We start from the raw sequence: 25798 nt of genomic DNA on the forward strand, positions 1-25798 counted from the left end.
GAAAATGCAAGGACGGATTTAGATGTATTAATGGCACACATTCGAATCCAAACTACAACTACACTCATTATGACAACTTTGGAGTGTCACTGCTGTTATCCTTTAGACTGATGACGCAAGATTACTGGGAAAATTTATACCAACTGGTAAGTTATACTCCCTTTATCTGCCTTGATGAATTTCAGTACTAATTTATTAACAGAATAAGTTTTAAACTCTCTCAGACAAAGTTGACAATTGATGCATTTAGTTATTTTCGGTCATACAGATTTTCAACTGTTTCACTTCTTAAACGTCATCGGCTTTCAAATATTTGACCTTGAGCGTTCCTGATGTAAATCCAGAAAGGTGCATCGGACATATGCATTTGATAAAGTGTTGTTTCCACTTTTTAACAATTTCAATATATCATTAATATTTTTGTTATTCTAAAATAAATAGAATCAAACTTACTAGTATTTATCAGACCAATACAAAAAGTGATTTTGATTATGCTATTGACCAAGTATGGTGAACAGAGAGTCTTATATTTTTTTTTTGCTGTGTTAAAGACCAATTGGTCGGCTTCGAATGTTTTTGTTCTTTGGTCAGATTTGTTTTCTCTTTGACACATTCCCCATTTCAATTCTATTATTGAAGACATTTACTTATTTTTTCTGTTTATTGTAGATTTTGCGAGCAGAAGGTCCTTGGTATTGTCTATATTTCATGATAGTGATATTTCTAGGATCGTTTTATCTCGTCAACTTGATTTTAGCTATAGTAGCTATGTCGTACGACGAAACACAGAAGCAAGATCAAGCGGATGCAGAAGAAGAAGAAGAAGGGAAAAGGGTACATTTTTACTTTTTTCTTCTTAGAATTGATAGATTTTCATGCGGTAGTTGACGAATTATACCACAAATATAAAAGCATTGTAGAGTGTGAGTGAAAATATAGTAGTATTCACTATCGAACTTTTTGTCATAAGATATTCTTTTAATTTTTGTTTTGTTTCAATGTATCCAAATCTTGTTGTATAAAACGAAAGCAATACAGCTGTAACGACAAATAGAATGGACAGACTTAGTTAAAAAAAATCTAAAATTCAAGGTAACAAAGATAATAAAGTATTACGAAATTTTATTCACATTTTCTCAGAAACACCAAGCATCACAAATACAGAAAAAGATTGATCAGGTATCTCATTCTTTATACAAATAACACACAATTGATATTAACATGCTCGTAAATTAACTGATTTTATATAATCATGGTTTGCAGGCTTAAATGATTTAACGCTATTTTGAAACAATTGCTTTAAATCTATTGATGATAGCTTCCATTCGCTGCTTTGTTGTTTGTAACCAAAATGAGAGGTTTACCATTAGTTGCTGGACAGTTCCGATGTTTTTTGTTTTGAATAATGCGGTGTCTTTTGAATAATTCTTTTGTCTTATACTTAATGTTTTAATCATTTGAAATTAAAGGATGCCTGTTTATTGAATACGGTAAGTTGTGGGTAAGGCGTTTGAACCCATCTATCCATTCACTTGCTTATAAACCTTTCACGTGATAAACCACGTGGTATGTATCTTGAACCAGTTCCCACAACATGGTTTGCTTCTTCAGTTCTAACATATAAATAATACACTATTAACAGTTTACTTTGAAATAATGTATGATAAGATAGTCTTATTGTTTCGCTCACATAGGCTTTAGTTATTGCTTGATATTAGCTTCAAGTATAATCCATTCATTTAGAAAATGTTTAACATCTTCAGCAATTTCTGGAAAAAATGGTTTATTTCAACTTTTAATAAACAACTTATGACTATAAAAGTTTTGTTTCAATTGAAATTGGTTTTTCGAATGAATATGGTTCTGTCATTGTCTCATTGACATATATCCAGCTTCTAATTCAGCAGAATACTAACACAAAAATAATGCATTTCATGAAATACACTTAATTTTTAAGTACGGGATACCCGTATAACTGTAATTTCACAGTTTATCATATTAACATAATCTAAGCTATATCGTATACTTATATCTTTACTTAATAAAATGATGTGATATGATTGCCAACGGTACATGTATCCATAAATAACTTTTAAGTATTTAGAAAAATACTATGTAAAGGAAGTGGACCATGCTAAACCAATCTTCTACGCAAGAATTGGTTAGTTGTTCAAAACTGTTTAACATGTTTTATTATATCGTGGATTTAATTCAATTATAACGACCTTTTTAGGTAATTTTATTATGTTTTTATATAAGAATTGATCGCCTTTTTTTTAATATTAAACGAAATGAAAACAAGTGACCATCACATTTTGCATGAATCGTGGCAATCAAACATTCAACACATAGGTCAGGATAATCTTGTCAACTTCTTTTTAGATCAATATGATTTGCCTTTTTCTTTTAAAGCACAATCATTTGTGCGAAGTATACGAACAATCCAAAAAAATAGTGTCGATTAGGTGGGTAGAGCTGTTATGCTTGGGTATGTGTTGCTTTAAGTCGTCATCGGTAGGTTTCATACGGTTTGTTTTGCATTCATTGGGCATATGTTGCTTCCTACAGACAACACGAAAGCTTATGTCATAATCAATTGATTTGTCTTGCAGCCAATAAAAGATCAGCATATCTTGTTAATATCATAGGCTACAATATGGCGTATATATAGGTATTGTGTATTTGGATATTGTCTTGTTTCTATTTTATTTCCTGGAATTGTTTTGCGGTTTTTAATATGTCCGAAAGTTGACTATTATCTTGGTCAATTTTTTCCCTCAAAATTATGTTTCGATTTCAAAAGCTCACACTTTACTACGTTTTTGTCCATTTTTAGGCGGTCATAATTTGGTAATGTTTAAAAAAAAAATCATATGAATGAGATACTGCAAATTAAAAAAAAAGATTATAGGTTGATTTTGAAATAGGATATGCATAAAATAAATGCAGATTAAATTGGCTCTACCTCTTTACAAAATTGAAACAAATTTATGAAAGGGTTGTAAATATTTTTATAGATATTAACTTCCAATCTCTCTTTCTCTCCATAAACCTGATTTCATGCTAAAAAATAAAGTAGTATAAATAAAGTTATTAAGTTATATCGAGTGTTATGTTATTCTAATTTAGTATTTATATGCAATAAAGTAAACGTAAAATTAATAGTTACCAAACATGTATCATTCTACTGTATTTAGCTTGAACAAGAAAGACATGAACACGACAAAAGAGAGCTCATTGAGATGCTTACAAAGGAGCCGTCGGATATTACAGGCAGTTTGCATGATATAAATGACGACGAGTCTATCAAGTCAGAAAAGCCAACTGCAGTCGAAAATCATTTAAGTGTAACGAAGGTAACTGCTATGTGTGCTTTTACGAATGATATTCACTTTTTGACGAAGTTTTATTGACTTATGTGATTGTTTGTTCTGCTTTAGCCTAGGTACAAAATCATTAAAGTGTATCGAAGATTATATATGTGTTTTGAAGACTGTGTATTTACTACTGGACGAAGTTTTAACGACTTATGCAATTGTGAGTTCTGATATAACTTACATAAAAATTGTATATTTTGCAATTTATTGGTCATTTAAACGCATTCATAACTTTTAAATAACATGCTTCGCAATACCGTTTAAATGTTATTACATATAGCCATACGTATTGCCTTTGCTGAGTTTATTTCCTAATATTTCCTAATAAACTCGTTGATATATAGGTGACTCAGTAGTAATGCTTTAAACATTCATTGAATATCTACATAATAAACAGAAAAATACTGTGTTGATTAATCTATTCGCAAAGATGTCATTTCTGCTTATGGTAGCTTTTTGTTGCAAGAGGGCTTGCTTCAAATGCAGAATGTTTATTGTTGCTTTTGATTTTGTAGAAGATTAACTTTTTATAGAAACATGCAATGTCTGTCAAAGATATTTGAGAAATGAAGCTTCATTCCATCTTTATGTTTATATGATTGTTCTTTTAAGTATCCAATAATAAGTCATTTCCTTTTTTCAGCTAAAACTGATTTGAGTGTCTAACATTTTGTAGTTCTTTTGATTTCTTTGGCACCACAGTTATAATTATCATGATATAAGTGTTAATGAAAACCTCAATCAAGAGTTTTTCTAGATAAATGTTTTTTACTGTTGATATATATAGATTCTTTATTTTATTTTATTTTTCAATTCGAACTAATTTTTACTATCCCCGAAGTGTTTATTATTCTATTTTTATATTCAAAAGTATTTTCTCAGTTCTACATTGGTTAAAAGTAAATAAATACAACCCAAATACCTAACTATCCTTACGTTTTTTTTGGGGTATGCCCTTGTGATGTCCCAAAAAAGAGAAATTGTCTGATGACATCTGGAAATCACACATTTTTGTAGATTATTGAAAAAGAACTTGTTTTGCAACATAATTTAAAACAATTATCCATGGATATGATATTACAATAGTATTGACATTTCAGAAACCAAATGGTTTAAACCGCTTTTCATTTGACTTTCTACTCTATAGAGTTATATACACATATCTTTTATCGAAATATTTCATTTAATTTTCATAATGTTAATATATTTTAAATATTCCTATATTTAGACGAATAAATCATGTATATACATAATAGTTTGACAACAATTATTTGCATGTTCAGAAGCAATATACCTATCACCCATGATATTAAGCTTTTGACTAGATTAGGTTTGTGACCATTTATGTAGCTTACAGTTTATTCCTTTCGAAAGTTACACACGAAATAATATTATGGTCAGCAAGAAACATCTATACGATATTTTTAATGATTACAGGTGTGCATAGTTGTTCAAAAAGATTCAATGCTAGGTTTTTAAACTATTTTGTTTTACCAATTAGGAATAAACTAAAGTTGTTTACTCCTCTTTCTATTTTTCAGTAAGTGAAGTATTATTTCGTGTGTGACTTTGTCTAGACCCATAGTTTTATGAGTTGTCAATTTCATTTCAGCCATGTTCAAGCCTTCCTAGTTCTCCATTTTCTCGCCGCAGCAGCTGGAGGATGAAATATGCCAAGCACTTACCACCTTCACACCCAGACCATCAACCCCTAGTGCCACCATTTTTAGATATTCGGAACAACCTACCTTACGCAGATGATTCAAATGCAGTAACGCCAAACTCTGATGATCTATGCACATTACCTATTAACAAACAGTTTTTGACTGCACGAAGAAGTAGTTTTGCTTCAATAGGTCGCCGTTCACATGGTGGTGACCCACGGGCGTCCTCGAGACGCAGCAGTTATGCTTCACTAATAAGTAGGGCTTCAAGAGCAAGCATACGTTCCCGTGAACACCCCCGATCCCCAAAAGATAAAACAGCCAAATTGTTAGAACGTTGGGCAAAGAAACATCCACATCTGTTACCTGAGGTAATTGTGGATATAACTAAATCTGCTGAAAATGTAAGTTCACCAACCTTCAAACTGAAAACTTAAATACATGTTTTTAATTAATTTTTGGTTATATAATAAGTGATGCTTTCGAAAAAAAGAATTATAAACATTTGGCAAATAAACTGTAAACAATATTTTTAACAGAAGTTTGAAATGTGTAAAAGGTTGGTTACTCACTTTTTGTACAATTTAATGCACCTTTAAAGTGATAATTTATTAGAAACTATTTAGAACCGGCATTTTTTATGAACACATTCCAGCATGTTTAAATTTGAGAATCAGATCGATATATGAAAGTGTGCATGTTTGATTTAAATTTCGTAAATAACATCAATGCCATATTCTACCAATGACAAATTTTTGCGTCAATTTGTTTTATATTTTTCGTTTGGAACATTTTTTATTCCTCATTTACCTTGTTTGGGACCCTATTTATTTTCTGTATGCTCGTTCAGAAGTCAATAATATACTAACAATGAAATTTAAGACAATACACGTGTGAAAAGATTTATGTATATGTAAAACGCCCAATGTTTTGTAGGGTGTTTTGAGATAAAATAGCTTTTTAACTATTCTGACAATAAGGGATTGTATACGAAATTCGTTATGTAAGTTTGAAGATCATAAATTCTCAATAGATATGGTGCATACACAAGACGGTCAGATTTCCGACTATTTGAAAGTGGATTGATTTTGTTTAGATTTCTGTGGATAAAACTTGGATCTAATCCTTCATTATATATATACACAAATCTTTTCAACGGTGATAGCTTGCTTTAATCTTAGCATACTAATTGTGTTACATGTAATTTGCTGTGTTCACGGAGCTTCAGTGTGCATCCTCTAGTATCAATTTGTATAGACGTTATTCTGTAAAATGCTCAAATGACAAGATATATTAAGAAAGATAGCTCATATGACAAGATGTATTAAGAACAATAACTCATATGACAAGATATATTGAGAACATTAACTTATATGATAAGATATATTAAGAACAATAACTAATAAAAAAAAACTATTATCTCAATTATTATATAACAATGAGTAAAGTTGATTTTTTTAGTATAACAAACAGTAAAGCTATTTGATTACTAACAATTACAAATGTATTAACGTGATTTGTTTACTATATACTAGTAACAAGCAGTAAAATTGGTTGTTTACTATAAAATTCAATAAAGCTTTAAAAAGAAGTTAATTTAATTGTGTACTATAAAAGCAGTAAAGCTATAACTAACAGTAAAGTTATTTATTTAATCTAACTTTAAATACAACAGTTAAACGGTTAAATGTTTAAAAAACTATATAATAATCAAATAACCAAATTTTCAACGAAAATATTTTAGAGTATTTATTTACTTTCTGACAATTTTCGGTTTATGTTATTTGGTACTAAACGTGAGCCATATGTTCATGATGTAAATACGAATTATTATACAGAAACAGTTGTGGAAATCGTTATTTATTAATATATATACAGATAAGGCATGTAAAAAGTAAAATCACAAAAATGTAAAGGCTTTAAATCTACATTGTCCCCATTTCCATTCTCAATTTTATTGAACATATTTTTTGATTTTCAAACTAGATCTGACTTTACTTAATGTTTAGGAGGTAAAGGGTTTCTTTTAACACTTAAAAAAATGTTTGTAGGATTCCACTGCAGGATCAGAATATGATGGAGAAAAAAAGAAGGCAGACCACAACACTGTTTGTAGAACTTCTAGTGGGAGGACGGTTGATGTACAAGGTATTATCATGTTTTAGCACTGCATCCGTTAGAAAACATTTTTATTTAGTTTGGAAAGGTTAAGTATGAAGCATGATATGTTCATTTATTTGTTTTCGTTACTAAACCTTTCCTACATTCTCCGTAAATAAATCTCTTGTTTTGTTTTCAATAGAGATCCAGAGTTGTGATAAAAGGATTGTGATCCTTATTGATAAAGTTATGCTCATCCGGTCTCTAATTTAGTTACCGTTTACGTCTGTAGTCTCTACAAAGATATGAAAAATGGTTTAAATCGTTGCTTTTACGCTATTCTCTTGATATATATCGTGTACAGATAGTTTAAAAAAAGTGTTTTAATGATAAATGCAGCCTTGCGTTTTTCAGATTTTAGTTGTTCGCGCAGGGTCTTTGTCAAGTTTATTCCACGGATATAAATGGAGAAATGCAAGCTTTCTGGTTGTGAAATCACTGCAACATTTGAACAAAAGTGATATTGACGATACGTTTTGAATTAAAAAAAAAACCAGTAACCTTCAAAGATGACTGAAGTTAAAAAGAAAATTCAAACAATGAATTGATAATGATGTCTTGACAATGGTAGTTATCTTTGTCCTATTTCTTATAAATCGTTGTCTCATCGGCAATCATAATATATCTAACTTTTAATTTAATAATACTTTTAATATCAAACCGTTTGAAGACCCTCTTCGAACAAGATAACAGATAACGAATATATCTTTCATTAATCTCTCTCTTTGTAGATGTAATGGTATTGAAGGAACTTCTAGAGCATGCATCAAGTCACAGACCAAGTAAGAACATAATTATAGTGCTATCCCAATAAATTTATCTGTTTGCATAATCCACTAAAAATTGTCTTGAATAACAATAAAAACAAGAACAAATATAGCAATAATTGAATTACAGGCTACTGACTTGGGACAGACACATAAAGAATTTGACGGAGTTAAACATGTTTTTTGAGCGATCCACCTCCCCCTAACATGTGACAGTGGTGTCACAGCACGGCATAAGAACAAAAACTCAACATCAATTTTTATGCAAATATATTATTGTTACTAGGTTTAATTGATAATTTTATTCAAAGAATAACAAATAATTTATAAGTATTTCATAATCTTTTTCTATTTGATATCCGTTTTCTTTTTATATTCGTATTATTTAGAAATGTAAAGATCGTCTTAGAGGAATATGAAAATAATTTAGTGTTGCCTAAACTATTTTGATTTGGTTTTACAGGTATATTCAGTGAAGGCAGTTTTGAAGAAGAGAAAATGATAAAGAAATTACAACGTATTTTCTGTAGTTGGACATGCTGTCCTCAATACCTAACATTTCAGAAGATTGTTGCACTTTTCATCTTAGACGCCTTCATTGATCTGTTTATTACTATATGCATTTTAGTTAATACAGGATTTATGGCTGCGGATCACTATGGAATGTCACAAGAGCTGAGAGAATTTTTGGAAGCTGGAAATTATGTAAATTGCTATTTATATTACTTTTTAAATGTTGTTGTAATTGTTTTTAGTGGCAAACGATGCTCATTTGTATTTTATCCTCTCGATCTGGTTAAAGGACGACGTGAACCCTTGGTTGCTGGATCCAATCTATAGTCAAATTTACCAATTATGTGGATTCAGGTTGTTCACTTACTTAAGTCGAAAAAAACGGAACTATACATGGCAATCATACAAGTGGGAGGTTAAGCTATGTGTGAAACGAGGTTTATTACACCGTTTTGTTTTCTTCACAAAATGAATTTATCTAGTCAAGAGTATGAAATTATTTTTCATTCGTTCAGTTCGTTGATATTGTCGATCGTTTATGTTTGTCAGGTTGATGCATTTCCACCTTTTTTAATTTCCCTTGAGTTCTATATTTTTGTTTATAATATAGATAAGAAGATGTGGTATGATTGCCAATGAGACAACTGTCCATAAAAAACCAAAATAACACAGACATTAACAACCATAGGTCACCGTACGGCCTTCAACAATGAGCAAAGCCCATACCGCATAGTCAGCTATAAAAGGCCCCGATAAGACAATGTAAAACAATTCAAAAGAAAAAACTAACGGCCTTATTTATATAAAAAAATTAATGAACGAAAAACAAATATGTAACACATAAACAAACGACAACCACTGAATTACAGGCTCCTTACTTGGGACAGGCACATACATAAATAATGTGGCGGGGTTAAATATGTTAGCGGGATCCCAAAACCTACCCCTTACCTGGGACAGTTGTATAACAGTACGACATAAGAACGAACTATAAAATTCAGTTGAAAAAGGCTTAACTTTTCAGATAAATGAGGCTTTGGGTTTTTCATATTATGTCACAGGAAAAGGAAAGCGAAAAAGCTCTCCCGTTCACTGTTGACCTTATAGTATTATCAGAAGATAATCTAGAACAGGTTTGTCATTTTCTGGTATTGTAACTTTTGAAAAGTTTTGTTACTTTTGAAAACTCGATATAAATTGTGGTCCCTCATCTTTGTAAAGTTTCAGGGAAAGGGTTGTCACTTAATTGTCCACGGACATCGTCATTCGTCGGTAAAGTTCTTAAGTTTTTACCCATCGCCCTTTTGAATTTAAATTTCTTTATAAATCTGTTCGACGCATTTTTCAGGGAACTTAAATATTGTTTTTCTTATTTGGGAATAGGAGGATGATCATATTAAAGTATAACGTGCGTACATCAGGCTTTGATATTATGCAACTATTTGAATTAACACTTTTGCTTTTATTTGCCCAACAATTCTATATCCTTCTCTGTTCGTTAAAATTAAGAATACCTTGTAGGAAAAAACGTGTTGCCTCTTTTTGAATTTTGTATAAGAAATATCCCCCATTCTATCCCCTACATATTGACCAGCACTTATTTTTTTTATAACCTAGTGATGTTTGCGCATACGATTTTATAATGTTTTATTGTTATTTTTTGTTATATTGAAAATATTGTTATCTTTTAAACAAATACAGTTTTAGTTCACAGATTGTTTATTTAAATCATTTATGTTCGGATATAGGTATTCACTGGAATATTTGCTGCTGAAGCCTTCCTAAAAATAATAGCCTTAAACCCCATGGAATATCTCAAAGATCGCTGGAATTGCTTTGATATAGTAATAGTTATTTTGAGTTTCGTGGAGTTGGCACTTGAAGGTGTTAAAGGCTTATCTGTACTGAGAAGTTTTAGATTGGTATGTATTTTATATGTGTTGAATGTAAATGGTAAATCTAGTCGAAAAAAAAAGACGACATAACACATAACCTCAATGCCGTCCAATGATTGACACACAAACACACTCTTGACATAACTTATATTGATATCGTGCAATGTTGATCAGATATTTGGACATCATATAATCGTTTGGAATACCTACTTTTATGACATTACTAAAATATTTACACGAATTTCGACAATTTATGAATGATTATGAGTATGACATTAAGGTGAAATTCGATTTTAATGGATTTGACAATAACCATTTAAGACTTATTCTGATAAGTTTCCTCAAGCATAGGGGTATTTATTCTAAAGATGATGATGAAAAACTGTTTGGCAATTGTCTTTTAGATTTTGTGTCAGCATGTTATATAGTATATTACCCTTTCTGATTTATAACTCATCAGTTGCCCTTTTACCGAATACCCTAAGCGAGAGTTTCATTAGTAAGTCATTGTTTACAATGCAACTTGTATAAGAATGTTTATGAGTGAAAGTTTCTAATATATCAAGATGACATAACTCTTAATTTTGTTTTGATATAAAAATGATAATTTCAGATTGAAATGAAATTTTGTAATTTTTACACACTTCTTATAAAAAGAAATTGAAAGATTTGAACGATAAATGCATTTATTTACTCTTATTACACTTTGCAGCTTCGTGTTTTTAAACTAGCGAAATCCTGGCCTACTCTTAACATGTTGATAAGTGTAGTGGCAAGAACTATGGGTGCTTTAGGAAATCTTGTATTTGTATTGGGAATAGTGATATTTATATTTGCTGTGATGGGTCAGCAGCTGTTTGGGCAGAGCTATGAAAGATATGGAAATCAAAATGAAACCGTTGCTAGTTTAAGAGATTCAGAGAGACCTAGATGGCATTTTATGGACTTTTTGCATTCCTTTATGATTGTTTTCCGTGTTTTATGTGGAGAATGGATTGAATCAATGTGGGGTTGTCAGCGTGTTGCAGGATGGCCTTGTATTCCCTTTTTCCTACTTACGTTTACCATCGGTAATCTTGTGGTGAGTACTTTATTGTAATTTAATTTGATATTGCACAAAGAAAGGCGAAAGTGATATTCGAAGTCATAAATCGTAAAACAACTGACACTGTCATCGCCAAAAACAAATAAAAATTACTACTAAAATAGTACACAAAACACAATATAAAAAGCTGAAACTTAGAAACAATAACCCCTCTAAATCCAGAGTGGTCACAGGTGGTCTGGAGGAGTTTGAGTGCATTCCATTGGCTGATTTTTTTAGAAATAAAAAAAAATATGGCTGTTTACTAGAAAAAAAGGGAAATAATGAATTGGTTTAGGATATTAAAATTTAGGTAATCAACCTGTATTCAATAGTACCAACATCACGCATCTGATATAAATTTACTACATTAAAGTAGTTATCAAAGGTACCAAGATTATAAGTTTAGAAACGAAATATTAGCACATATTTGAAATGTGATGAATTGTTTACATACCTCTGAAACCTGCACACAAATGACAAGTTTTTATTTATGTTTCCTCTAACAGTAAAAAATCATAAAAGTTTAAAGTATGACCTAAATATTAAACACAAACTTTTTGATTTATTTTGATATTCTAAAATCCTTTTTATCCTAGAAATGCCATATATTTCTAATGTTACGAAATCAATGTAAAACATACAATGATTCATTTTTTCTAGGTATTGAATTTATTTCTTGCTTTGCTGTTGAGCTCATTTAGTAATGATAACGTAGAACCAAGCACAGCAGAACCAGAACCCAACAAATTGGCAGAAGCAATAAGTCGTTTTGAAAGGTTTGTACAATTGTGGAGAAAACCTCATTTTGTTTTCTATCAAACAGTATATCTACAAGGAAAACGATAGTTTTTGTTCATCGACCATAGACCACAACATAACATCTAATTAAATTTACCATTTTCTTTAATGAAACCCTAAAATATAACAGCTTTTTGTGATAAAAATAACTTATTGTTCTGTTTTAAAAATTAATTTTAAATAGTGGCATGGTCATCTCCGAACAGAGCTTGTATATAGTTTCCATGACCATCGTCAATTAAAATCAATGTCAGGAAACTTTTTAAGCTTTTTTTAATAATTCTCTCGAAACCATTTCCCTTTGTTTAGAACTGCTTATTGCAACTATGCATACTGCATTTTTTTATATTATAATAAAAAGATGTTTTACAAACATAAAATTAAGGAGGAGACTTACCATAGAAACAAAATATTTAAAAAATTGCTGGTAATCGTGTGGCCTTTTACAATAAGCAAAAAATATACCGTAGGTTTAACTACAGATTAAAGTGACAAAATGTGAATCGATATAGACAATAACGGCTTCATATATACTTCAACAATGAGCAAGTATAACACACAGCAATCAATACAAAAAACTACATAACAAGTTATATCACAGATAAGTTACAACTGTTGTGACTCTTAACCAGACTCATTATGGGTTAATGTGAAAATTGGCATTTACCCGTGTTTCTTTTACAAATACTTGATAAATAAAAGTACCAAACAATTTTTTACTTAAATTTTTGTTTACTTTAGGTTTTTCAGATGGATTAAAGTGAAAACAATAGTGATTGCAAAAAGTATAAAAGGTCGGTTGGTGACAAAACCTAAACCTCCAGCCTTGCCGCCATCATCACCAGAAGTATCCCGTTTTGATATGAACGGAAAAGACAGCATGGTTGATGGTCATCAAGTCATTGGTATTAATGGTTCCATAGATCCTCAGAACTTTGATGACCATCCCAAACTAACAATACAAGACACAGTGACAGGTCATTCTCTAACACACTTCCTTACGTCACTTCCGTTGTATCTGTCTTTTGTAGCTTTTTTTACCAGCACTATCTCTCTCTGTCTTTATATATGATTGCATCTTCAAATTGACCTATTTGGCTAGACTAAACAGTTCTAATACCGACTCAAGTGCATACTCATATTTATATCAAAATTGAAACTCTGTTGACATAACTAATGATTTACCTAAATAAGATAATCTAAAACAAACCAATGATTTACCTAAATCAGATAATCTAAAACAAACCAATGATTTACCTAAATCAGATAAACTAAAACAAACCAATGATTTACCTAAATAAGATAATCGAAAACAACAGAGAAAGCACCTAAGGATCAAATAGAACAATAAGTCGAAAAAAGACAAACGACTATGACCGTAGACAAATCGAATAGAAAACAAATAGACCACAAACTACTACATTGAGATTTAGACACTCGAATGTCACCATGAAGGTTAACCAATATTTGTATTTCCAGTTTCGTATCCCCTTGAAATATATCTAAACTTTAAGATCATTCTTTTCCTGTTGTATTTAAATCGAAAACATTAAATCATTACTAGATCAAAGATTAAACTGAACTGTGTTAATTCAGAAAAGTAGATATAAAAAAAATTGTCATAAAAGATTCCCCAAATGTTAAAAAACCCATTGCCAATTACTTTTATGAATAAATTTATATTGCTGTCAAACATAAATATAAAAATTACAAATGTATACGCCGGACACGCGAGTCGTCCTCAAAAGAAAAAAAGAATAAGAAATGTGGTTTATTTTTGGCGACAGTGGTATAAATTGTAAAATATTGAGAAATTGAAATGAAATGAAATGAAAGATCTCATATCCACATTTGTTTAATGGTTATTCTTTATTCGTATTCGGTTCATATACTTCGAGATAATTATCCGGATTTTATGAAGCCTCAATGATTTGTTTATCATCTGTTTATGTGGTTAAAATTTAGAGTAAAATTTAAACATTGAAATAAAAATAAACTGTTAATAACACTCACTGTATTTAAAGTGTTTCTCTCAACCTATTGCAGTTAATTCAAAATTCTAACCAAATAGCAGTTTACATCATCAAAACAGACTGATCAACTGGTCAGACATCTTAACGTATTAAATATATATGCAATGTCCACTCGCATAATACTTTACTGCCCAGTGTGTTTTCTAGCTTGAAATATTATATAGTTTCACTGATTTCATCTGGAACCACGTTTCATTTTGTTTCTTTTCATATTGAAAATAATTGTACAACTTTTATATAAGTTTCTTTCTTTGAATTTGGCGGCCTTTATTCGACTAACGGAATACGTCTGATCTAATCAATCAAATCTTGCATTCCATGGTAGGTAGTTAGATATAGGAAGATGTGGTGTGAGTGCCAATGAGACAACTCTCTATCCAAATTACAATTTAAAAAAATGTAAACCAGTATAGGTCAATGTACGGCCTTCAACACGGAGCCCTTGCTCACACTGAACAACAACATATAACGGACCCCAAAATTACTAGCGTAAAACCATTCAAACGGGAAAACCAACGATCTAATCTATATAAAAAAAAACGAGAAACGAGAAACACGTATATATTACAGAAACAAACGACAACTACTGTACATCACATTCCTGACTTAGGACAGGTGCAAACATTTGCAGCGAGATTAAACGTTTTAAGGGATCAACACCTTCTCCTATTTTCTGAAACAATAGCATAACATCACAACATAGAAAAACACACGATAAAATATCAATTTGCAGACTTAACTCAATCAAAAAACGTAAATAAATACATAATAAACGAAAATTTGATCTGCGATATCTAAACGAAAATGCACAGTTAATAAAATATTAGAGACAAACATTCAAGACCAAAAAGGGCATACATAACAGGATACATTTGCCATTTTGATACATTTGGTTTCGCCATGTTGATACATTCGGTTTTGCTACGTTTCGATTTTATGCGATTTCACCTGGTGATATTTTCTTTGTTTGTGAATTTAAAATAAATTTATAAGGTTGGGTTTGTTATACATAAGAAACATTTTTTATTACTTATACGAATATACAATGTTCTTTGGTAATTGTTTCATTCGCGTCTGGCGTATATACAACATTTAGTCCTGGTATCTAAGATGAGTTTATTTGTTATTGACTATTTCAAATAAAAAAACTAGTAATATAGCCATTTCTATCACTATTTTTAGTTGAAATAATAAATGGCGGAACTCCTGATACCATTGAAGGTGATAATGTAAGTATACACAATAATCATGTAAATACAAATCAATTTAAATAAAATAGGAGCATATAATGATAAAAAATATCAATTGCATTTAATGCAATTTATAGAACATTTTTTTATTTTTTATTCTTTATTTTCATTATTTGAAATAACAAAAAATATTTTTTAACCTAAAAATACGTCTTTTAATTGTTGTTGAGGATGAATATTGCAATACAGTTTACAATTGTATTATATGTTCTTATTCATTCATAGTGTTTTGACTTTCATATGTATTTTGTATACCATAGACTTCAACAAAATCTGCCAGTCGAGCCTCTTCCATCAAAAGTAAACATTCAGATGATTCTAAAAGTCTTAGTAGTAGTTCAACATCAGATGACGAAGACTCTAAGATAAGCTTAAAGAAAGTAGACGCAACAGGTGAACCAGAGATAAACGATGTCGAGGCTGTTTTTGCTAACCAGCCAGATGAATGTTTCTGTAGTATCTTTAGAAGGAATTGTGCGTGTTGTATTCGTTGTGAACACACAACAATTGGAAAGAAATGGTGGTCCCTTAGATGTAAAGCTTTTGCTATGGTGGAACATAAGTATTTTGAAACATTCATCATAACAATGATCCTTGCAAGTAGTTTAGCCTTGGTAAGTAAAATGGTCGATTTGTTTTGATTTATTCATTTTCTATTTCATATGCTGAATTTTATATATTTTAATCAAATAAATTTCAAAGAATTAAAAAACTATATAAGAAGATGTGGTAGAAATGTCAATGAGACAACTCTCAGTCCAAGTCATAATTTGTAAAAGTTAATCATTATAGGTCAAAGTACGGTCTTCAACATGGATCATTGGCTCACACCGAACAACTAGGTATAAAGGGCTACAAAAATGACTAGTGTTAAACCATTCAAACGAGCAAACCAACGGTCTAGTCTATACAAAAAAAACGAGTTACTAGAAACATTTATGAACCACTACAACAAACGACAACTACTTAACATCAGATACACTCAAGACATGTGCAAACAAATGCAGCGGGTTGAAACGTTTTGATAGGTACCAACCTTCACCCTTAATAGTGTAGCATCTTCACCCTTAATAGTGTAGCATCTTCATCCTTAATAGTGTAGCATATCCAAACTTAATAGTGTAGCATCTTCAAATTAAATAGTGTAGCATCGCAACATAGAAAGATACAGCTCTTCATGTGTAAAAGACGAATAACATCTATATACATTAAACTGCGGTATCAATGTTCTGAGCTATTGTAAAAAAAAAATGAAGATAAAAGTTTTAATAAATTCATATGACTTCATGTATCAATAAATTTCCTCATTAAATTTCGACAAATGTGTAAAATAGAATATTAAGGTCTTTTGTTCTCCTTGTGTATCATAATACAAAAATGTACAACAATGAAGAAATTCTACAATAGTACGATTACTGTTTCGACAGTACATGTCAATATATTATTAGTAATTTGCGATCAAACAGGACAATATAATTCAAGCTAAGTACTACGAATCGAAAATAAGTTGGAATGGTAGGCTCGCCTTCACTTTTTGCACGCATTCTTTTGAACGTTATAAAGTGAAGATGCATTAAGTAATCTAATTTTATAAGAAAAATAATTTTATTTATCCGTTATTTCAGGCTCTTGAAGATGTATATCTGCGTGAACGTCCAGTGCTGAAGGAAGTTTTGAATTACTTTGACAAATTTTTCACAGTCATCTTTATATTAGAAATGTTGCTAAAATGGGTTGCATTTGGATATAAAAAATACTTTACAGATGCTTGGTGTTGGCTGGATTTTGTTATTGTTTCTGTAAGTATGCACTCTTTTTCTTTGAAACGGAATACTATTCACTTTTAATACATATGTGTTCTACTTCATTTAAAACGAGTTTGGACATTGGTTGTTTTCTATGCAGTTGTTTTTTCTCCTCGATGATGTTTGAGAACATAGTGTTATCTTTTAAATTAATTAACTTCATAACGGGTTTTTAATAACAACTTATTTAGTAGTACATTTATTTATGTTTGTTTATGAGAACGCAGTAGTCAGTAAAGGAAATAAAATTCACGGTAACTATTTTAATGCACAAGATGCGCATATCGGCAATAAATGTCCCTTTAGTGATGCTCGAGGCTAACATATTTGATAATCCAAAGTCGCCTTTTGCGTCATATTATACACAGGTAAATGAAAATAATTTTGTATACTTCTTTATAGATATCTATCATTATGTTAGTTATTGAGAACTTGCCACAAGAGCCGGGACAAAAAGGTGACGGTGTAGGTTCTTTAAAGGCCCTGAGAACATTAAGAGCGTTGCGACCACTCCGTGCTGTGTCTAGATGGGAAGGAATGCGGGTATGATTATAGCTTTCATTAGAATTGCGTATGGTTTTATTATACATTTTATAAAGTATATGTACATGTTTTTACATATATTTAACAGTCTATACAAAAAAAATGTTCGTGTAAGATCTTGGTACTTATAAATGTAAGTTAATATATGTTACACAGCTTCTTTTGCATAGGTACTATTTCTGTACTAAAAATCATTTGTACTGGAAATTCACTTTTAATATTCAGTACATTTTTGTTACTTTAAAGTTATTGTAATATTTAGGTACCTGTATTTTACAGTACTTGATTTGACTTGAAATTTAGGTACTACAGATTTTCGGTTACTACCGTTACTTTTTCAGCATTTTGAAAGTTTTTCTATTTCAAATCTCTTACAATTAGGTTATTCAAGTACTGTAAAATACAAGTACCTAAATAGTACAGAAATAGTACCTATGCAAAATAGCTGTGTACGCATGGATACAACCCAAGGGTTCTTTATATAAATTGACTGCACTTTTGTATTTATATGTATAATGCAATGCAGGTTTTCATTCCGTTATTCATCAGTTTGTTTACTTTTTCGAAACTTGTAGATATGGAATTTATTATAGCACGTTAACTGAAATAAAAAGAAAGTTTAAATAGTGTCATGTTTCTTGTTTTTTTTTGTTAATTTCTACTAAGATAACAAATTAAACGTAATTTTTTTAAATAGAATTCAACGTACTTAGACTTATGACAATACTCCGTCTACATTTTTCATATGAATCTGATAGTATACACGTCTGTGTATAAATATTGTTGGCATATCAGGAAATCTCTAAATTTCTGTAAAGATTCCAAATGACAGGATATTGAATATACTTTGCAATTATACCCCCCCCCCCCCCCCCGGTTATCTCTTAGTCTTTTAAAGCTTAATTTTTTATATAATATAGACTTTTTGTTCTTTAATAAAAGGTTTGCATATTATCAGCACATGCATGTATGTGTTTTTCTTTATTTTTACTTAACATTTGTCAAAGAATTGATCTGAGGAATTTTCCCCTCTGTGACGTAAAATCATATAGTTCACCTTTGTCTTCTCACATAAAACGAAGAAGTATTTCTTTTAACCATTTTGTTATCATTAAGGAACATTTGAGAAATTAATATTTCGGAACTATATTCACTAATAACAGTTGCTTGTTAAAATGACTTTTACCGTCAGCGAAGATTTTTTTCAAACATGTAAGAAAGTATGAAGTTTGCAAAAAAAAATCAACAATATATATTCCACGTACTAATAAAGAAAAAACAGATATATAATTATAAACATAAAAAGTTACACATATATTTGAATGCTGTTTTAATCGTATTCGTGTCTTTTTTATATCTGTAAAACGATCTGGTAATGTTTTGTTTTGTTTTGTTTCAGGTCGTGGTGAATGCATTGATAAAAGCTATCCCATCCATTGCAAATGTGTTGTTGGTGTGTCTTGTCTTCTGGCTGATCTTTGGAATAGTTGGTGTCCAATTCTTTAATGGAAAATTTCACAGTTGTGTTGATGCAAACGATACCAGAGTATCACGGAACATAGTAGCTCATTATAATGATTGTATTAAAAATGCGAATGAAACTGGCTACAAGTGGGTCAATCCAGATGTCAATTTTGATACTGTTTATAATGCATATCTGGCATTGTTTCAAGTGGTAATTTTTTTTGGTTTTTTTATAATTTTTCGTCCTCTGATTTTCAATATTATTATTATTATTATTATTATTATTATTATTATTATTATTATTATTATTATTAAAGTTTTCATTAAAAAAATTAAAAACAATGATACATTCAAAAGAAACTTAGAAATATGGGACGGGGGTTTATAGAACTTCTTGGCCGGGTTTAGCTCCACTATAGAAATTTTTCATTTTCATAATAGTGCATTTCGTAATATCGAAATTTAATTAAAAACAATAATAAAACTTAAGCATTACAAAATTGACTTCGATAGCAACTTCAAAATCTTTTAAACATTTTAATATACTGTATTACCAATGTTATTTCAACTGATCGGGCGGAGCTTCCGTTTTAATTTGCATAAGGACAGTCTATTTGAAGATGTGTGTGATAAGGATGATTGCCGTTATAAATATAACTGATTTCTAATCACCTATCAGTGTCATCAAAGGAATTTACAAAAGAATGACTGGACACTTCATTGATGAGTTTATACTTAAATACCTATCTATAGATGGACGGGTTTATTATGAGCGAACCGATTAAACTCCATCCAGTCAAGTGAAATAAATTGAGTAATAAGAGATTATAAGAAAAAAAGACAAAAAACATAATAAGAATAAACAACATAAAACAACAGCGTTGACTACAAAACATACAAAAAGAAAAGAACACATCGATATCATTCTACACTTATGGCATCAATCAGGAAGCTCGTATAAATGATATAATGGGTGGTATTCGTTGATTCGTTTGAAGGATGACAAAGTAATGGAATGTGACTACGACATATTTTCAGATTGAAAAAACGAAACATATAAGACAGACTTTCCCAATGTAATTTGATTTTCCATTCCAGTTCGTTTATGCAACTTTAATGATTTGAATTGATGTAACGGCTTTGTAGATGAATTTCTATTGATGTTTCGCATGTGGTATCGTACACTGTTCAATATGATTCTTTCATTTTTGACAGGCAACATATAAAGGATGGACACTTATTATGGATAATGCCATAGATACTCCAACAGTAAGTTGATTGTTTTGAACAATATACAATAATTCTTTTTATAACTTACATTCCTCCAAATCAATTGCCCAATTCAAAATCTGAAAATTTTCATTTCAAGTTTATTCGTAGGTTATTGTGTTTTAACAAAAAGTTGTATACAAGGATGTCATCGACTGCAATCAACATTTCTTTCAAAACAGGCGTTAGATGACCTCCTTCGTCAGCTTTTGTTTTTACCTGCTGTCATCGCAACTTATCTTTATTTTAAGTTCTGCCATGTTTCAACTTCTGATGACTGTCATTTTGTTTCTTTTTGGTACAGGCAAGCAGAACTTAAATATTTAAAGAAAACGACTCTTTAAATTGTGATATCGGAATATAATCACAAGACCCGTTACAATACAACCACCTATAAATGAAAACTTTGTATTATTGGTTTTCGAAAGTAAAACACGTAAATTCAAATAAGCCAATCAGGCTCTTTATAACCATAGGTTGTTCAACGGAAATGGAAGAAATTCTATGTAACACATGTAGGAGACAGATATAATACAAAGGATAATCATCTGTCGACGGTTTGTTTTTGTCAGATTTGCAGTAATATTTTTAGTATTGCATAATTATTTTGGGAGTTTGAAGCCATCTTTATAAATTTGTTTCTTGATTATAGATAAGACAATTTTATTTTTTTCAGGAAATCGGCTATCAACCTGATACTGAGATCAATGTCTATATGTACCTGTATTTTGTCCTGTTTATAATTTTTGGGTCATTCTTCACATTGAATCTCTTTATTGGTGTCATCATTGAGAATTTCAATCAGCAAAAGAAAAAGGTATGATAGAATGTCGCCAATAGTATAATAATTTGTAAACAGACACTCAGTTGTCTAAAAACGCCAATTCAAAATATTGCTGCTTAATTATTTCCCAGTTCACCCAATTTATTTCAGTACCATTTAATAATTTTGAAAAATAATTTCTGAAAGATTGAACAAAATTATTATTTCAGTCATACCCAACTATATATTTTAAAACTAATGTAAAGTTTTCCAAATGTATTTCGACATAGCATAGAGGATAATTTTGTTCTATGGTTCTATATGTATTCATAAATATTATCATTGATTGCATTTATTCGTTTGCCATGTAAATAGCAGTTAGTCTAAAAATGTTCACCTGTACCCTTCGACAACTATTGATTTCCTAGATAGACAAATTTTTATTGTGATAATCCTATGACGATATTCCCGTTACACAGGTCGAAGGAGCAAGAGATTTTTCTCATGTTTTTATTCTAACTTTTTTTTCTTTTTGTTTGGGCATAACACAATTATAACCTTTTCTTATATATGGCCACTTTTTACCAACTGGAATAATGCATTTCAAGATAAAAAAAAATCTTTAAAAAATACTAATTTTCAAGCGAAATTAAGAAAAAAGTATATGCTTTTAGGATTCGTTGTTGGTTTATACGGCTAATTTTCGTAGGACAAGGTTTTGATTCTCACGAAACAACATATATCGCAACTTCATAAAATAGTCAATCTGGACTAAGCAGGGCTTATCTGCAAAATGTATTGCGGACAAAAATTGATTAAACTTTATGCGCGTTGATACTTAATAGAAAGGTTGAACTTTCATCACAATTCTTTTTCACTCATGCTCATATTTTGTTTCATATTTAACATTCAATTATTTTGTTTTATAAATCATTGTCTTATAGGAGAAGGTACAAGTATTGTTTTATCATACTTTTTTTTTTACATTTGCACTATTATTGAAATGTTTGTATCCCGAAAAAGGATGTTTAGAATACAATGAAATTATGGGCCAATAAAAGAGTACATGTTTTATTTTTTAATTTTGAACATGTTTGTTAAAAGCATAATTGAACATTGAAAAGAAGAATAACAAAAATACCGAACTTCGAGAAGAATTCTCATCAGAAGACCGTAATTGAATATTTTGAATTAAAAAAATGAAAATATGATTCAGATTCAAAAGAAATAGTTATACAATGTATTATCAAAAAAAGTCGGTTGTAATGGTCTTACTGTATATGACTATACGAATTGATGATTTTGACATTTTTTCATTACTAATCTAAGTACAAAAAACCCACACCGGGGAAAAACTTTGTTTTTATCGTATTATAAGGAGATCTACGTATGTATGAATTACACATTGTTAATTTGATTTTTATTTTTGTCGAATCTGAACAAATAAGGTGATAATAAATTAGAAGTTGCAAAGCTGTTAAAGATTATTTAATTTTTAGAACAAAATTAGAGTAAACAAAATAAAACGTGTTCTGATCCCTAAAATGTTTTTAAAAAAAGGTAGCTTCGGATGACAAATTAAGTCTATATATTTTATTTTTGATAACTTGTGACCAGTTTTAATTTCCTATTTTATTCAGTTGCAGGTACGTAAATTGGTTTTGGAAGCAAAGTTCATATTAACATGCTGTTTCTCGTTTCTCGTTTTTTTTTTACATATAGATTTGACCGCTGGTTTGAATGGTTTTACACTAGTCATTTTTTGGGCACTTTATAGCTTCATACACATATTCTTATATCTATATCAGGATTCGGATAATTTTTATCGGTCAAAATCAAAATTTACAAATAAACCATATACAAACATAGTGATAGCTTTAATTATTACATTGGTTGCAATGAATTACATTAATTTCCCAGTGAAATAAAAACCGATAATTTCACATGGGGAAAAAAACGTGTTTTTTTTCATTCTTCTGATTTCGAACAACAGTAGACAATTTCCAGACGTCGGATTAAAACAAAATGTGAATGCATAGAAAAAAATATAGTTCCTTACATTTTATACATAAAAAAAAACATTTGCCAATGTGATAAAAAGAATTACAAATGTAAAATGCATATTTATTTAAAAATAATTGATTTAAAAAATAAAATGAAATCAGGTGAGATTATAACTGATGTTCTTTCATTAAATCCAACTATCAAATAATACATGGAAACTTTTCTAACTAAATCATTCCAGGTGATATAATTTGAAGTTAAAAAAATATTAGAAAAAAAATAATATTAAATAAGACATTATACTACTGTTTACCAAAGTCTTCTTTACATATATCAGTTAACAGTTTAAAAACATTGTCAAAATGGTTTGGTACGTTCAAAATACTTCGTAAGATTTTTACGAACCTTGTCGTCGTTTTGGATGAGAGGAGCTTAACGATGGACTATGCTAAAACAGAACACCAGTAAATATTTTGAAGATAAATTTACTGTGCTTATCCAGTAACCCTTGTTGTATCACAATAGCAAGTTAACAGTTTACCAAATTGCAGTGTGGATTCTTTTTCCCCAAACTGATCAACTGGTAAAATATTTTAATAGATTGCTCAAGTGAATGGTTTAGTATGAAGTAAGTGCTGTGAAATAAACTTCAATTTAGTAAACTGTTTTAGCCATTGCTATTGTGATACCACAAAGGTTACTGGATAAGCACAGTAACCAAAGAGAAATTAATTTAATTCATTTTATTTAAAATAGTGCTACATTGTACCTTAAGGATAGATTCACATTGAACTAGTGAAATTTCTTTAGAAATAAATATATACATGGAGTTCACGCTTAGTGACATCAGATACTAACATACATTTGAAAAGACCCTAACATATTTTCACTGTATTGAACAACGGTATTGGGTTGCAGTTTTAGACATAACATTCATATAAGCAAAATGTGTTATTGGTGCTCATAAATGTACACATAATAAGAAAATGCAATGCAGTCTGCTTCAAAGAATTTTGTAGATATTGGTGCCTAAAGTAATTTTTTCAATGGATTATAAAATAGTTAAATGAAAAATCTTGTCCAATGCAATTTGACAGATTGGAATCCAATCAGCTAATTAAACACCTTTTTCATACTGTTGTCATTCACTAAAAATGTTCAGGTTATGGTTGTCACCTTACATAGTAGTTATTAATAAACAAAGCACAAATCGTTTATGTGTTGTACAATTTCATTAACACTTTAACATTATTTATTTGTATAGGAGTATGATAACTCTTTGTTAATAATCAATTAAAAATAATCAAACCAAGGAAGAAAGTTGAATTGGCACCTTCTTTAAATAAGTTATTACTATTTATTTTATTCCATCTCAATATTTTATTTTATTTCATTTCATCAGAAATTTATTATGTTAAGTCATTCATAAAAAAAAAACATTTATTTTTATGTTAAGACGTATTTCATTTTGTTTTTCAATTGTATGTATATTGCATGTTGTTAATAGGCTGGAGGATCGTTAGAAATGTTTATGACAGAGGACCAGAAGAAGTATTACAAAGCAATGAAGAGAATGGCCAGCAAATCACCACAGAAGTCTATTCCTAGACCTGATGTCAGTGTAAAAAGAGTGTTGCCCTCTATTAGTGCTTTCTCGGCTTATCTACTTGGTTTTCCGTCTTTCATTGTTTGATTGGTCTGAATGCACATTGTAAAATGTCTTTTAAATATCGTTTGATTTCATATAAAAATTACTGAAATACATTGATGTATTTAAGCCTATCAATTGAAAAAGGAATAACTGAGTAGATAATTGCTTCTAACCCTGTGGCTTCAGTCTTTGTAAAGCTCAATGGGGTCATTCTTTGTGTGCTGGACCATTTACTGATGGAATAAAGTATAGAATCAGATGCAAATATTTATGTTATAAAACAATATTTTATAAATATGCTATTGCAATTTCTTATTTGACCAATAAGTATGATTGTTTTCATATACTAAAATGAGTTTACTGCTCAGACTGTACTTAAATCAGTGAATGGTCCAATTATTAGTAAGCTGGTTTGTGGTTTGGTACTATCATCATCACATATTATCCAATGTTAACTTCTTTACTTCAGGCTGGAGGTTCTCTAGAGATGTTTATGACTGATGACCAGAAAAAGTATTACATGGCAATGAAGAGAATGTCATCAAAGGCACCCCAGAAATCAATTCCTCGGCCAACCGTTAGTTTTTCTAACTGTTGAATCACCAGAACTTGGAATGATTTTTGAGAAAAAATTTGTATCTCCCATTTTCAACCCGCACTAACAACTGAATGATAATTTACAAAAAAAATAACCAGAATGAATGAAACCGGCATGCAAACCATTATTTAAAGGGAATTTGAACCTTTATTAAATT

At 30.1% G+C, this 25798-nt stretch overlaps 1 protein-coding gene across 5 annotated transcripts in view; it reads left to right on the top strand.

Moving 5' to 3' along the window:
• LOC134711964 (sodium channel protein para-like) overlaps window positions 1-25798 on the top strand; it is a 97299-nt gene that overhangs the window by 60846 nt on the left and 10655 nt on the right. Inside the window, exons 10-29 of one of the 5 annotated variants that reach the window (XM_063573024.1) lie at window positions 2-146; window positions 670-834; window positions 1470-1490; window positions 3198-3356; window positions 4990-5445; window positions 7093-7189; window positions 7933-7983; window positions 8432-8673; window positions 10230-10403; window positions 11089-11457; window positions 12124-12239; window positions 13003-13238; window positions 15477-15523; window positions 15805-16158; window positions 17170-17343; window positions 17752-17892; window positions 19292-19567; window positions 20572-20625; window positions 21302-21442; window positions 24900-25007. In XM_063573024.1, coding sequence (XP_063429094.1) covers window positions 2-146; window positions 670-834; window positions 1470-1490; window positions 3198-3356; window positions 4990-5445; window positions 7093-7189; window positions 7933-7983; window positions 8432-8673; window positions 10230-10403; window positions 11089-11457; window positions 12124-12239; window positions 13003-13238; window positions 15477-15523; window positions 15805-16158; window positions 17170-17343; window positions 17752-17892; window positions 19292-19567; window positions 20572-20625; window positions 21302-21442; window positions 24900-25007 — 3526 coding nt within the window. The remainder of the gene's footprint in view (window position 1; window positions 147-669; window positions 835-1469; window positions 1491-3197; window positions 3357-4989; window positions 5446-7092; window positions 7190-7932; window positions 7984-8431; window positions 8674-10229; window positions 10404-11088; window positions 11458-12123; window positions 12240-13002; window positions 13239-15476; window positions 15524-15804; window positions 16159-17169; window positions 17344-17751; window positions 17893-19291; window positions 19568-20571; window positions 20626-21301; window positions 21443-24899; window positions 25008-25798) is intronic. The other 4 variants (XM_063573022.1, XM_063573021.1, XM_063573023.1 and 1 more) reach the window with 4 other exon arrangements.

Source organism: Mytilus trossulus, chromosome 3 (genome assembly GCF_036588685.1).
Source record: "Mytilus trossulus isolate FHL-02 chromosome 3, PNRI_Mtr1.1.1.hap1, whole genome shotgun sequence".
Lineage (NCBI taxonomy): Eukaryota > Metazoa > Mollusca > Bivalvia > Mytilida > Mytilidae > Mytilus > Mytilus trossulus.